The 16,124-nt window shown below is 40.0% G+C and overlaps 1 protein-coding gene across 1 annotated transcript in view; it reads left to right on the top strand.

Annotated features, from left to right (window-relative positions):
* CASP10 (caspase 10) overlaps window positions 1–16,122 on the top strand; it is a 31,598-nt gene extending 15,476 nt beyond the window's left edge. The window contains exons 6-8 of the mRNA XM_036928085.2: window positions 7,212–7,320; window positions 8,168–8,660; window positions 11,684–16,122. Coding sequence (XP_036783980.2) covers window positions 7,212–7,320; window positions 8,168–8,660; window positions 11,684–11,834 — 753 coding nt within the window. The 3' untranslated portion in view covers window positions 11,835–16,122. The remainder of the gene's footprint in view (window positions 1–7,211; window positions 7,321–8,167; window positions 8,661–11,683) is intronic.
* Window positions 16,123–16,124: the final 2 nt, after the last annotated feature.

The following is a 16,124-nucleotide window of genomic DNA, read 5'->3' as shown; positions in this document are numbered from 1 at the left end:
AGATTAGGGAACTAGACTATGTTTCACTTTTGTATTTTTTGAATTTAAATAGTGAGTTTTATTTATTTATTTATTTATTTATTTATTTCTCATTTTTTAAAAACTGAAGCATAGTTGACATAATACTATAATAGTTTCAGTTGTACAACATACACCCGAGTGTTTCGATATTCATATACATTACAAAATGCTTCTGATAAGTGTGGTCACCACGCCAAGTTAAAACAATATTTTTGACTGTATTTCCCCTGCTGTACCTTTCATCTCTGTGACTTATTTCCTAACTGGCAGTTTATACTTAATACCCTACACCTATTTTGCTCAACTCCGCCCCCTCCCCCCAACTTTGGCAACCTCCAGTTTGTTCTCTGTATTTATGGGTCTGTTTCTGGGTTTTTTGTTTGTTCGTTTGTTATGCTAAGTGAAATAAGTCAGACAGAGAAGGACAAATACCAGATGATTTCACTCACATGTGCAATCTAAAAATCGATTTTGAATTAAACTATATAAAATGTTTGTGTAGGCCCAAAGTAAAAACTATAACTAGAGTTCACTCTCAGAAGTCTGCACTGCATCCCTGCCTCTCTTCCCCTCCCCTACAGATCACAATTTTTCTTAGTTTTAAAAACACTTATTCTATTGTTACTTTGAGGAAAAAAAGCCATGTCCCCCCTTTATTATAAAATAGGTAGTACACAAGAGATGCAAGGATGGTACAATATTAGAAAATCCGTCAACATCATCCACAACATCAACAAAAAGAAGGACAAAATCCACATGATCATCTCCGTAGATGCCGAAAAAGCATTCGACAAGATTCAACATCCATTCATGATAAAAACCCTCAACAAAATGGGTATAGAGGGCAAGTACCTCAACACAATAAAATCCATATATGATAAACCCACAGCCAACATCATGCTTAACAGCAAGAAGCTGAAAACCTTTCCTTTAAGATCGGGAACAAGGCAAGAATGCCCACTCTCTCCACTTTTATTCAACATAGTTCTGGAGGTCCTTGCCATGGCATTCAGACAACACAAAGAAATAAAAGGCATCCAGATTGGTAAGGAAGATGTCAAACTGTCACTGTTTGCAGATGACATGATATTGTACATAAAAACCCCTAAAGAATCTACTCCAAAACTACTAGATCTAATATCTGAATTCAGCAACATTGGTGGATACAAAATTAATACACAGAAATCTGTTGCACTCCTATACACTAAGGATGAACTAACAGAAAGAGAAATCAAGAAAACAATTCCATTCACAATTGCATCAAAAAGAATAAAATACCTAGGAATAAACCTAACCATGGAAGTGAAAGACCTATACTCTGAAAACTACAAGACACTCATGAGAGAAATTTAGAAGATACTAATAAATGGAAACACATCCCGTGCTCATGGATAGGAAGAGTTAATATTGGCAAAATGGCCATCTTGCCCAAAGCAATCTACAGATTCAAAGCAATGTCTATCAAAATACCAAAAGCATTCTTCAACAAACTAGAGAAAATAGTTCTAAAATTAGTATGGAACCACAAAAGACCCCAAATAGCCAAAGCAATCCTTAGAAGGAAGATTAAAGTGGGGGGACTATGCTCCCCGACTTCAAGCTCTACTACAAAGCCACAATAATCAAGAAAATTTGGTACTGGCACAAGAATAGACCCATAGACCAATGGAGCAGACTAAAGAGCCCAGATATAAACCCAAGCATATATGGTCAATTAATATACGATAAAGGAGCCATGGACATGCAATGGGGAAATGACAGCCTCTTCAACAACTGGTGTTGGCAAAATTGGACAGCTACATGCAAGAGAATGAAACTGGATTATTATCTATCCCCATACACAAAAGTAAACTTGAAATGGATCAAAGACCTGAATATAAATCATGAAACCATGAAACTCTTAGAAGATAACATAGGCAAAAATCTCCTGAATATAAACATGAGCAACTTTTTTCTGAATGTATCTCCTCAAGCAAGGGAAACAAAAGCAAAAATGAACTCATGGGACTACATCAAAATAAAAAGCTTCTATACAGCAAAGGATACCATCAACAGAACAAAAGGCAACCTACAGTATGGGAGAATATATTTGTAAATGACATATCTGACAAGGAGTTAACATCCAAAATATATGAAGAACTCACACTCCTCAACATCCAAAGAGCAAATAATCTGATTAAAAAATGGGCAGAGGATATGAACAGACACTTCTCCAAAGAAGAAACTCAGATGGCCAATAGGCACATGAAAAGATGCTCCACATCACTAATCATCAGGGAAATGCAAATTAAAACCACAGTGAGATATCACCTCACACCAGTTAGGATGGCCAGTATCAAAAAGACTAAGAACAACAAGTGCTAGTGAGGATGTGGAGAAAGGGGAACCCTCCTACACTGCTGGTGTGAATGTAAGCTAATTCAACCATTGTGGAAAGCAATATGGAGGTTCCTCAAAAAACTAAAAATAGAAATACCATTTGACTCGGGAATTCCACTCTTAGGAATTTACCCAAAGAATATGATTTCTCAGATTCAAAAAGACATATGCACCCCTATGTTTATTGCAGCACTATTTACAATAGCTAAGATATGAAAGCAACCTAAGTGTCCTTCAGTAGATGAATGGACAAAGAAGATGTGGTACATGCACACAATGTAATACTATTCAGCCATAAGAAAGAAACAGATTCTACCATTTGCAACAGCATGGATGGAGCTAGAGGATATTATGCTCAGCGAAATAAGCCAGGCGGAGAAAGACAAATACCAAATGATTTCCCTCATTTGTGGAGTATAACAACGAAGCAAAACTGAAAGAACAAAACAGCAACAGACTCACAGACTCCAAGAAGGGACTAGCGGTTACTAAAGGGGAGGGGTGGGGGAGGGCCGGTGGGGAGGGAGGGAGAAGAGGATTCAGGGTATTATGATTGGCACACATGGTATGGGGGGATCATGAGGAAGACAGTGTAGCACAGACAAGGCAAATTAGTGACTCTGCAGCATCTTATTACACTGATGGGCAGTGACTGCAATGGGGTGGGGGGGGGGACATGATAACATGGGTGAATGTAGTAACCACATTGTTTTTTCATGTGAAACCTTCATAAAAGTGTATATCAATAATACCTTAATAAAAAATAAATAATAGAAAAAAAAAGTTAGCACACCCAAATCCTCTTTTTCACTCTACTGCCTGCATGTAACAGTATCGCCTGGAGAAATGTACAGAGATTGTTGACATTCTGCATCCTTCTCCACTGTGTGTACCTACCCTAATTTTTTCAACCCCTCTCAGTAGGTGGATGTTAGGGTTACTTACAGGCTTCAGTTATTCCCAATAATGCCACAAAGAGTAAATATTCTTGTACATGAGTCATATCATATTTTCACCCGTGTCTTTGTAAACCTTCCCCTTTGGAAGCAGGAAGTTGATTCTCTTTCTGTCACCTGCCAGTGACCTTTTTATGGCTGGGAATTAGGTATCCGTGCTTCTCTACAGCAAGCCTAGCTTTTTGGCTCTCATCCTTTGTGAATTTCCTGCATTTCATACATTTCCTGTTTCCTCAGCAGGAGGGGTCCTGGCAGGGTGAGCCTGCAAGTAATGGTAGGTGTTTTTAATACACTTTTATACTTGGGTCAGTATTGGAGGAATAGATGTACGTGATATACACCAAGCTATTTGAGATGACTGGGAGATGGTTTACAAATTCGTTTCTTATTACAATTCATGGCAAGTCACTGAATGCACAGATTATACCAGGCTCCCCTATGGGAGAATAGAGAGTTCTGAGTGGTTTCTACTCCAAAGCCTAGCATAATAGTGGCTGGGCAATGTGGGCAACTGCTCTCTCTCCACCCTTCAGTATTAGGACACCCTTTGTGGGGAGGGAAGAAACTGCTAGTGGGGCTGAAACCCCCAGGCCAGCAGAGACAGAACAGAATATTGAGTGTAAGGGAATGAACATCTGGGGTGGTGTGGCTCCAGATGCTGTGCATATTTTTCAGAGGGAGAGGGGCCTGAGGGAGGGACTTGGCAATGGTGTGTTCTAGTGGCTTGAATCCTTGCCCCGGAACTTATGACCTCTGGAGAATATTCCAGAATCTGCCACTGGGCTAAACTACTTATGAGCAAACAGATTTCTGGTGTAGCCTCTTTGTGATGTGTAAAGTTTATCAGAGCCCATTCCTTATTTTTTTCCTGGAAATGTAAATCTCAGAGTCCAACATTCCCCACTTTCCTAGAAATCTGTCTTTCTGCCTAACTGGGAGGCTACATGATAGGATGTTACTGAGAGGTGCTATTACCGAGCACTTGTCACATGCCAGGCACTGTTCTAAGACATTTGTGGGTCTTACCTCACTGAATCTTGCAATCACTTGGAGATAGGTACCTCTGTTATTCTCACTTAATGGGGAGGAAACGGAGACCCAAAAAGTCTAGTACTTTGCTGAAGGTCACATGGCTAGAAGGGAGTGGCGCTGGGTGAGCCCAGCAGTCTAACTCTAGAATTCACCCTCCGAAGACCTGGCTCCACCGCCGTGTAGCTTCAGGAGCTCAGGCAACAGTTTTAGTTTTCTGGAACGTATGTGAGTTTCTTTCCATTTTAAAATTCTGCTGCTTCAAAACCGAAAGTTTCTGTGATGACTGCCCTTGTACTGTTCACCATGTAACTTATTCACTGTGTAAGAATTTGTTCTCCATGTAAGAACTTGTTCATTATGCTTCAGAAGATTGGAGACTGACGAAAATTAGGCGTGGGGTGGATTAATGATTTTGCATTGAGCATTGACTCCCCTATACAGAATTTTATTGTTGTTAACAACCATTTGATCAATAAATATGAGAGATGCCCTCACAAAAAAAATATATATATATATATACACACTTCCAGTTGTAAAATAAATAAGTGACCAGGATGTAATGTATAGCATAAGGAATATAGTCAAAATATTATAACAACTTGGTATGGTGATAGCTGGTACCTAGAATTATCATGTATATAAATGTTGAATCACTGTGTTGTACACCTGAAACTAATGTAATACTGTGTGTCAACTACCCTTCAATAAAAAATAATTATGTACAAAAAAAAAAAAAATTCTGCTGCTTCAGCATTTAGACATAACTTGCCTGGAGCTTTATCTTTTCCCAAGGTGAGCAGGAATTTACAGGTGCTCTGGCTGATAGCAGCTTGTCTCCCTTTGGCATGTTCTCTTGTCTAAGGGGTACTGGACTTACTCAGCCTGAGCTGAGCACCCAGGAGTGGCCTGTAATATAGTTATAACTTGGGCCTCAGAGATGAGGCCAAAATTTGCTGGATTCTACTGAAAACTTGTTGGGCCTGGGCAAAGAAAAGCTTCAGCATTTCCTTTTCCTGTTACTGTCATGTGACAAATAACCCATCATTGGCTTCCCCTCTATGCTGGTTTTTCATTCAGAGGAACCAGAAAGTGAAAAAATAGTTCGGAGCTGTGCAATCATCAGCCAATACCAAAGGCGGGCCTAAATTAATCCCAGGGCGGTGGACTGGTTTTTGCTGGGCCCGCACTGGGTTTCTGGGCTTTTCTTTTACTCTTCTTGTTTCTTTTTCTTGGTGCCCACCCCGCCTCTATCCCGTGGCAGATATATCCTGACTCAGTCCAGCCAAGCTTTCTAGCAGGAACACTTCTCCAGACCCCCATCTTTTGTAAGGAAATCTGAGCATTTGAGGAAAGGTATTTGAAGAGTCTGAGTACTTCTCCTTCTAGGTGACAGAAAGGCATGGCAAATTGCTTGGTGTATATCAAACATATCTCTTCCTGCCATACTGATCCAAGTATAAAAAGGGTACTAGAAACTCCAACCATTACTCCTGCAGGCACGTCTTGCCAGGACCCCTTCTGTTGAGGACACAGGAAATACATGAAATGCAGGAAATTCACACAGGATGAGAGCGAAAAGGCTAGACTTGATGTTGAGAAGCACAGATCCCCACCTTTTGTGGGCTCTGTGGAGATGTTAGGAGCATCTGCTGACACTCCAACTTCTGAAACCAGCACAAAGATTTGGACAGTTTCCTCAGGTCTTCTCCAGACCCCCTCTAGCCCCTCATAACTAGGAGAGCTCAGGGCTGTTTGTTTCTGTCTCAGTTCTTTTTCCTCTCTCTCTAATTATCTCTGCCCTTCCCACCTTTTTCTGTATCAGAAGTGTGTTGACCTTTGTCTATGGAAGCCGCACTGTCACCCTATCTATCACCCTTTCTTTCTGTAACCAGAAAAAGGCAAAGCTGTATTTACTTGCTTGTATTTGAGGTTGTAGGGATACATTTAGCTACATTAGCTATACATCACTGGTTGCTAAGGCTCTTCACTAAGCAAAAAGTCCACTTTGTCTCCAGGCAGCAGATGTTTGTCCAGGATGTTTATGTTTAACAGAATACAAAGTTTAATGTTCTTCTGAGAACAGTGGTTTCAGGGAGGAGGGAGGACGCCATAGATCCTATTTCCTTAATGGCCCCTGACTCAATCTTAGTTCACTTTTATCACAATGTTAACTTCATTTTGCCTACAAGTCAAACATACCCTTTGAATTATTTCCAGAGAAGGGAATTTTTTTTATCCACTGAAGCCACTTCTTTTCTGCTTGGATCAAAGAGGTTTCATGTTTTCAGGAGATCACTTTAGCCACATAGAGGTCTCCTGAAGCCAGCTCAGCTAATTTGTGAAAGCATGCTGTTTACAGCCTTCAAAAATAATTGCACATATTAAAAATTCCCACAGTGGCTCTATGAAAGAGACTTCTCAGTTCTCAGAGAAATCAAATTACTCCAGAACCCTACTATTGGAATAAGAAATTACAAAATTTTTGTTGTCTTCATAGATCCTTACCTCTGCTTTCTTCACTTTGCTAACCCAAAAAGGAAGATGCTTTTGCATAATCCCTGGGTTTGCCGAAGTTAAAGTACCTCTTCTGTTACTTAACACTGAGAATTGATATTTCTACAATCAAACCGGGTAAAGCCTGAGTTTTAAGCAGGACCTGGAATTTAATCAGGACTTTGGAATAGGTTGGTTAATTCCAGACCAGGACTAGAATCTTGAGAACACTGTGCCTTTGGTTCTGATAAATGGAGTGGTTGGTTAGAAACATAAAACCCTTAAAATGAGAATTCCCCAAGAAGTGGTTCTATTTCCTCTTCTTTCAAGAAGGCAGATCTGTACAGGATGGATCGGAAACACAGAGGACACTGTGTCATCATCAACAACCACAGCTTCACCTCACTGCCACGTAGAACGGGGACCAATGCAGATGCTGGTAAGGAAGTCTGGAATAGTGCATCAAATGCAAGTTGGGGTGCTTTAAAACATTTTTTTAATTTTCACATTTTCTTTCTGTAACTTGTATCTTCTATTTAATGTAAGGATGATATCATGTTTGTAAGCCTTTTGTATATCTCTGGTGTTTTAGTCCATCCAGGCTACTGTAACAAAATACCACAGATTAGATGGCTTATAAATGACATTTATTTCTCACAGTTTTGGAGGCTGGGAAGTCCAAAATCAAGGCTCTGGCATTTCAGTATCTGACAAGAACCCACTTCTAGATGAACAGCTTCCCTCTGTGACTTCAACTGGCCAAAGGGGCAAGAGAGGTTTTCGGGGTTTCTTTATGGGCTCCACCCTCTTGATCCAACCACCTTTCCCAAGGCCCCACTTCTTAAGACCCTCACCTTGGGGGTTAGAATTTTAACATATGAATTCTGGGAGGACACAAACATTCAGAGCATACACCGTGGGGTGTCACCGACCTGGCTAGTGAGTTATCAGAGTCTCTGAACCATTTAGGGCTTTGCAGGCGAATGTGCTCAGTCAGCACAAGAAATCTTGGGTTTGGGCTCTGGCTCCCCCACTAGCCAGGTTTGTGGCTGAGGGAGAGGAGTCATGGGGCCTTGACTTCCTCATCTGTGACATGTAATGAAACTGAGGCTCCGTGACCCTCAGGACCATTGTGATAGCACTGTGGGTACTATAAGAAGGCAGGTTAGTGTAAAATTTAATTGTTAAGAAAGTGAAAAAAATCCAAAGCTTCAGGCTATTAGCTATGCAGTTTTTATAACTGTTAGCTTCATTTTATTTCAGTTTCCCTGTCTCCATTTTTACAGAGTGCCTGAAGAGCGTGTTTCAGTGGCTTGGGTTCAGTGTATATACATACAATGATGTGACTAAAAAATGCCTGGAAGAGATTCTGCATGAATTTAAGAGCCATCCAGGCAATGCTGATGGAGACTGCTTTGTGTTCTTTGCTCTGACCCATGGGAAATTTGGAGCCGTTTACTCTTCAGATGAAGCTATCATTCCCATTCGAGAGATCATGTCTCACTTCACAGCCCAGCAGTGCCCTGGTCTGGCCCACAAACCCAAACTCTTTTTCATCCAGGCCTGTCAAGGTAAAGCGATGCAACCTTCTGTATTCATTGAAGCAGATGCTATAGATCCTGAGCATGCGTACCCTCCCCTTGTGAATGGTGTTCCCAATGAGGCGGATTTTCTTCTTGGCTTGGCCACTGTCCCTGGCTATGTGGCCTATAGGCATGCACTGCAAGGCAGCTGGTATATTCAATCTCTGTGCAATCATCTGAAGGACTTGGTCCCCAGGTAAGAGTTTTGAATTGTTCCACCAATCTACATGTTCATCTATTCATTCATCCACCCCTGCATGCATCCATCTGTCCATTAATCCATCCATCCATCCATCCATCCATCCAACCTGTGTTGGGCACCAGCATGTAACTGGAAAGGAAGATATAGAATTTGAAAAGACACAGACCCTGCCCTCAAGTTGCTCCCAATCTACAGGGATAGAAAAACAGATGGGGAAGAGCATCCCCTGTTGGTAAATACGCATTGTAAAGCCGAGGTGTTACAGGAACATAAAGAACTAGTACAGTAACTGCATTCAGTTTCACTACATCTTGATTCAGCGTATATATTGAGACAGAAGTAGAGAAAGAGCTTTATTCAACAAGCCAGCAGGTTGGTAGATGGAAGTACTATTGTCTTGAAGACTCATCTTGTTAGTCTGCTGCAGTGGATGATTTATATAGGATAAATGAGAGGGAAGAGGGGAAGGAATATTCTTCAGCAAACACAAAGCTTTCAGGCTTGCTGGTGTCTCTCCAGTCATCAGCTTTTGCATTCCAAAGTCTAATGCACATTCCTGGGTTGTCTCAAGGTCACCAGATATAGTTATTCCTATGAATCTAAAAGGGAGTGTTGATTAAGATCTTGGGCATAAAGGAGTATTCAATTTCCCTCCTTAGGTTGTCTTCAAACTCTATCTGTAAACTCCAGGAACAAAACAGACCCACAAAGAATGTTGCCACCATCCACTTAGTCAACCTTATCTTGTGACCTGCAAGGAGCTAGAAACCAGTTTCTAACTCCCCTGCAGGAGCTAGGGACCTGCTTTTAACTCCTTTAGGCTGGGTTACAGTACCTCACCTACATTTGGAGGATCAGGAGAGCATCTAGAGATGACAACTAGATGTTAGGTAAATAATTGGGGTAAAAGACATGCTTGGCAGAGGGAATAGCATCAATAAAGGCATGGGAGTCTTTTACTGAGTCATTCACTTGCTCATTTATCAGTCACTCACATTGATTACACCTGTGTGCTGCCTTGGGCATTATAATATCCTTGGTTTGCTGACACTGCTCTGCCAACTTCCTTCTGTCTGTGTTACATCTTCCTTATGTGGAGGAAATGGGCCTTCAACAAGGTTCTGCCCTGGACCCCCCTTCTCCTCTCTCTCTCTTGCTCCTCCTGGCAATTTTTGCTATATCTGGAGGCCATAGCACCTCCCAGAAAATGTCTCCCAAATTGCCTCTCTAGCCCATTCATCTCTGAGTTTCTGGAGGGCACAGTTGTTTCATTCAACTTTATAACCTTAGCACCTGACATAGTATATGATATATTGTTGAGACTGATAAATATTTGATGAACCAATGAATGAATGAATGAATGAGTCAAACTCATTCTTCAGGTCATTCCTACACATTTCTTGTAGCCTGTGGACCTCGCCTTCAGTATGCACAACCCTGAATTCATGTTCCCAGCCCTCTCCAAGAGCTCCTGCTCCTGAACCCCCATGGCTAGGAATGGTCACAGTGCTCTTCTGGCACAGGATTGGGAATTCAGGATTGGAACCTGAGTCATCTTAGCTTTTCTCTCTTTTTTTACCAACCACTCCATTCCCACAATAGCCATCAAAGACCAATGTCCTATGCTTCAGTGACAAGACAATATTTATGAAGGGCCTACTCTGTGCCTACTATACTAGGTACTGAGCTAGGGGTCAGGGTAGAGAGAAAAAATACCTCTTCACCGTGGAGCTTATAGTCCAGTGAGAGGAAGACAGATAATAAAAATGTAAGTGAATATTTAAATTAATAAGGTAATTTTAGGAAATGATACCTGCTATGAATAAAGCAACACAGGGTAATGAGATAGAGAGTGGGGCAGGGAACTGCTTGAGAAGGCTTCTTGGTAGAGGTTATATTTCAAGTGAGACTGAATGATGGTTAAAAGCCAGCCACAGGAAGATCTGGGGACAGAAAGAACAGCTAGTGTGAGGCAGGACGCATGGACAAGGAATTGGGCAGGGCCTGCTTCCCACGTGAAAAATAATTGGTGATGATGATAAATAGTAGTAATGCTAAATGAAATGAAAGTGATCACCAATGGGAATACTGTGTTCTAAGCGCTTTATATAAATTAGCTCATTTACTTCTCATGACAGTCCCTAAAGTGGGTACTGTTATGGTTCTCATTTTAGAGCTGAGAAAACTGAGGCATAATAAAGTAAGTACACTTCCGTAAGACCACAGAGTCAGTGAGTGATGGAGTCATGATTCAAACTTGAGTTCTTCCTCTAGAGCCTGTGCTTTGCTTCCAGTGATATGTATTGCCCACCCCTGGAACATTCTGGTACATGTTAAACACCCTGCAAGCCCAGACTCAACTGCTACCTCCTCTGTGGAGCCTTCTGCTTCTGCCAGAAGTGCTGTCTTTCTCCTCTGAACTTGTAGTGGAACTTTGACCTACTTTTCATACGGTGTTTATCACATTCTACCTTGTAGTATGAATTTTGTGTCTATGCTATCCTTGCACATGTTTCATGTCTGCATTCTAAGTGTTTAGGGTCAGGAATCATGTCATGTTGATCTTGTATCCCTCCCCCAACCAAAGATATTGGGCATTATTAATAGAATGCAATTTCTATCTCTATCACATCTACATAGTTTTTCTTTTCTTTGTCCTATGTTCTTCCTCTTTCATCTCTGTGATCATCTCTATCTATCTGTCTATCCATCCATCTGCCAGTTTGGAGGAAAAACATGGAAAAATAATTATATGCAAAATTACTTTGTGGCCCAAGTACCTAAAAATGCAAGATGTGGTTATTATAATGTTCTTTAATGCTAAACGTACAATTGAAAATTTTTATATGTTAGTATTTCTTTTTCAATTTCAAAAGAAATACTTCTTTATATTTGGCAGATTCCAGTTAGAATTTTGGCATGTTAGATTAACAAGTCACATTTTACAGTTTCTTCCTATGATCTGGTACATGATTTCTGTCTCCTGACTGAAAATATGTATGCTTTTTTGCCAACAGACATGAAGATATCTTATCCATCCTCACTGTTGTCAACAATGATGTGAGTCAAAAAGTGGACAGATTTGGAAGACACAGACAGATGCCCCAGCCTGTTTACACACTGCGTAAAAAAATAATATTCCCGGTGCCACAGGAAGAACTTTTATGATCATAGTTTTCCTTCACTCTTAGATTTGAAGAGAACCTCTGGTCTTCTCTTCCAACCTCCCACCCAGCATAACAGTCAGTGACAGTGGGCTGGTCTTTCATTTCAATAATAGGAAATGCCCTATTTTCTTTTTTTTTTTTTAATTTTATTCTTCAACTTCTCTCCATGAAAGATGAACACAAAGTTTTTTTTTTAATTCATATACAGTCTTATATTAGTTTCAAGGATACAACACAGTGGTTCCATGGTTGTCCATATTATTAAATCCTCACCCCCAGTAATACAGCTACTATCTGTCAACATAGGAAGATGTTACAGAATCACTAACTATATTCTCCATGCTGTACTACTATCCCTGTGACCAACCTGCATTATGATTAATAATTTTTGTGCCCCTTTATCTCTGCCTTTTTGTTCTGCTGATAGTGTCTTTTGCGTACAGAAGCTTTTTAGTTTGATGTAGTCCCACTTGCTCATTTTTTATGTTTTTTCCCTTGCCTGAGAAGATGTGTCCAGGAAAAATTTGCTCATATTTATGTTCAAGAGATTTTTGCCTATGTTTTCTTCTAAGAGTTTTATGGTTTCATGCCTTACATTCAGGTCTTTGATCCATTTTGAATTTACTTTTGAGTATGAAGTTAGGCAGTAATCCAGTCTCATTCTCTTGCATGTAGCTGTCCAGTTTTCCCAACACCAGTTGTTGAAGAGGCTGTCTTTTCCCCACTGTATATTCATGACTCCTTTATCATATATTGACTGACCATATATGTGTGAGTATATATTTGGGCTCTCTATTCTGTTCCATTGATCTATGGATCTGTTCTTGGCGAGTACCATATTATTTTGAGTATTGTAGCTTTATGGTAGAGTGAAGTCAGGGGGTGTAACCCTCCCCACCCCACCCTGCTTTGTTCTTCTTTCTCAGGATTACTTTGGCTATTCGGGGTCTTTTGTGGTTCCATATGAATTTTATAACTATTTGTTCTAGTTTATTGAAAAATACTGTTGGAATTTTGATAGGGATTGCATTGAATCTGTAAATTGCTTTGGGCAGGATGAACATTTTGATAATATTAATTCTTCCTATACACAAGCATGGAATAGATTTCCACTTATTTGTGTCTTCTTTACTTTCTCTTATGAGTGTCCCACAGATTTCAGAGTATATTCACTTCCTTGGTGAGGTTTATTCCTATGTATTTTATTCTTTTTGATACAGTTGTAAATGGAATTGTTTTACTGATTTTTCTTTCTGCTACTTCATTGTTAGTATATAGGAATATAACACATTTCTGTGTATTAATTTTGCCTCTTGTAACTTTGCTGAATCCATTTATTCTAACAGTTTCTTAGTGGAGTTTTTAGGATTTTCTATGTATATAATACCATCTTGCAAATAGTGACAGCTTAACTTCTTCCTTACCAATGTGGATGCCTTTTTTTTCCTCTTTGTGTTGTCTGATTGCTGGGGCTAGGACCTCCAGAACTATGTTGAATAAAAGTGGTGAGAGTGAACATCCTTGTCTTTTTCCTGATCTTAGAGGAAAAGCTTTCAGCTTTTCACCATTGAGTATGATGTTAGCCCTGGGCTTGTCATATATGGTCTTTATTATGTTGAGGTACATACCCTCTATGCCCATTTTTTAAAGTTTTTATCATAATTGGATGTTGAATTTTGTCAAATGCTTTTCAGCATCTATTGATACAATCATGTGTTTTTTATCCTTCTTTTTGTTATATGGTGAATGATATTGATTGATTTACAAATATTATACCATCCTTGAATCCCCAGAATAAGCCCTACTTGGTCATGATGGATGATCTTTTTGATGTTTTTTTGAACTTTGTATGCTAATATTTTGGTGAGGATTTTCACATCTATGTTCATCAGGGATATTGGTCTGTAATTTTCTTTTTTTGTGGTGTCTTTGCCTGGTTTTGGTATTAGAGTGATGCTGGCCTCATAGAATGAGTTTGAAAGTATTCCCTTCTCTTCTACTTTTTGGGATACTTTAAGAAGGATGGATATTAGCTCTTCTTTAATTATTTGGTAGTATTCCACTGTGAAGCCATCTGTTCCTTGAATTTTGCCTGCTGGGAGTTTGTTGGTTACCAATTCAATTTCATTGCTGGCAATTGGTCTGTTCAGATTTTCTGTTTCTTCCTAGGTCAGTCTTGGAAGGTTGTATATTTCTAGGAAGTTGACCATTTCTTCTAGGTTGTCCAGTGTATTGGCATATAATGTTTCATAGTATTCTCTAATAATTCTTTGTATTTTTGTGATACCTGTTGTGATTAATCCTTCTTCATTGATGATTTTGTTTATTTGTATACTCTTTTTTTCTTGATAAGTCTGTCTAGGGGTTTATCTATTTTATTTATTTTTCTCAAAGAACCAGCTCCTGGTTTCAATGATTCTTTCTATTTTTTTATTCTTCTCTATATTATTTATTTCTGCTCTGATCTTTATATGTCCCTCCTTCTACTAACTTTGGGTTTCATTTGTTCTTCTTTCTCTAGTTTCTTTAACTGTGAGTTTAGACTGTTTATTTGGGATTGTTCTTGTTTCCTGAGGGCGGCTTGTATTGCTATGTACTTCCCTCTTAGAACCACTCTTACAGTGTCCCACAGATTTTGAACTGTTGAATTTTTGTTGTCATTTCTTTCTATGTATTGCATTACTTGTTTTAATTTGGTCATTGATCCATCAATTATTTAGAAACATGTTATTTAACTTCCACTTGTTTGTAGGTTTTTTTGTTTTCTTTCTGAAATTTATTTCTAGTTTAATATCATTGTAGTCTGAGAAGCTGCTTGATACAATTTCAATCTTTTTAAATTTACTGAGGCTCTTTTTGTGGCCTAGTATGTAATCTATTCTGGAGAACATTTCATGTACACTTAAGAACAGTGTGTATCCTGCTGCTTTTGGGTGGAGTGTTCTGTAGATGTCTGTTAAATCCATCTCATCTAATATACTGTTCAGTGTTTCTGTTTCCTTATTTATTTTCAGCCTGTTTGATCTGTCTATTGGTGTGAGTGGTGTGTTAAAGCCTCCTACAATGAATGTGTTGTAATCTCTTTCCCCCTCTAATTCTGTTAGCATTTGTTTTACATATTTAGATGCACCTATGAGGGTGTGTAGTTATTTATAATGCTTATATCCTCTTGTTGGACTGACCCTCTTTATCATTATGTAATGTCCTTCTTTGTCTCTTGTTACTTCCTTTGTTTCAAAATCTATTTTGTCTGATACAAGTACTGCTACTCCTGCTTTTTTCCCCTATTGTTTGCATGAAATATCTCCTTCCATCCCTTCACTTTAAGTCTGTGTATGTCTTTGGGTCTGAAATGAGTCTCTTGTATGCAGCATACAGATGGGTCTTGTTACTTTATCCATTTTGCCACTCTATGTCTTTTGATTGGGGCATTCAGTCCATTTACATTTAAGGTAATCATTAATAGATATGCACTTATTGCCATTTTATTAATTTTTTTTCTGGTTGTTTTTGTAGCTCTTCTCTGTTCCTTTCTTACTCTCTTAAACTTTTCTCCTGTTGTTTGATGGTTGTCTTTAGTGTTATGACTGGATTTCTCTTTTTAAATTTTTTGTGTGTTTATTATAAGCTTTATGTTTGCTGCTATCAAAGGTTAAAGGAGAGCTTCCAGACTGCTGAAGCAGTGAGTCGCGGGGTGCAAGGGCCTGTGGGCTTGCAGAGGCAGCACGCCATGCATGTTGTGAAGACGTGTGCATGCCAGGCTGGCAAAGGTAGCAAGTTGTGTGGTGGGAGGGCCCCCAGTTACAGAGCAGGTAGTTGTGCTGTGGCAGTACACAGCTGCCCCAGCATCAAGTCCCAGGGTTGCCCCCTAGCAGCAGTGAGGTGTGCAGCACCTGGCTTGGCCACCCATGGGGAGAAAGGAGTTCTCAGAGCCGGGTTCCACAGACACCTCCCCAGTTAGGCTGAAACAGTGCTGTGAAACCTGGGAGAGTCTCCCTCTGCCTGCTGGTCTGATGTTGCTGGGCTGAGTGGGCTGGCATGTTGGCAATGAGCAGGGAGGTGCCTCGGAACAGAGCTGCCAGAGAGGGGGATGCAGCATCAGGGGCTTCTGAGTGTGTTCGACCTGTTGGGCTGAGGGAAGGCTGCGGAGGTATCATCTACCGGTCCTTTCTCCTGAGGAGATAGCTCCATCCAACCCTTGCCACTCTGACACCCCTCCCACTGCTGGAGAATCTTTCAAACTGCTGCCTCTGTGTTGGGTCTTGGCAGGATTAGTGGAGCGTGCCTGTCC

This window comes from Manis pentadactyla, chromosome 6 (assembly GCF_030020395.1).
Source record: "Manis pentadactyla isolate mManPen7 chromosome 6, mManPen7.hap1, whole genome shotgun sequence".
NCBI lineage: Eukaryota > Metazoa > Chordata > Mammalia > Pholidota > Manidae > Manis > Manis pentadactyla.
This window is presented reverse-complemented; position numbering and strand designations above follow the sequence as displayed.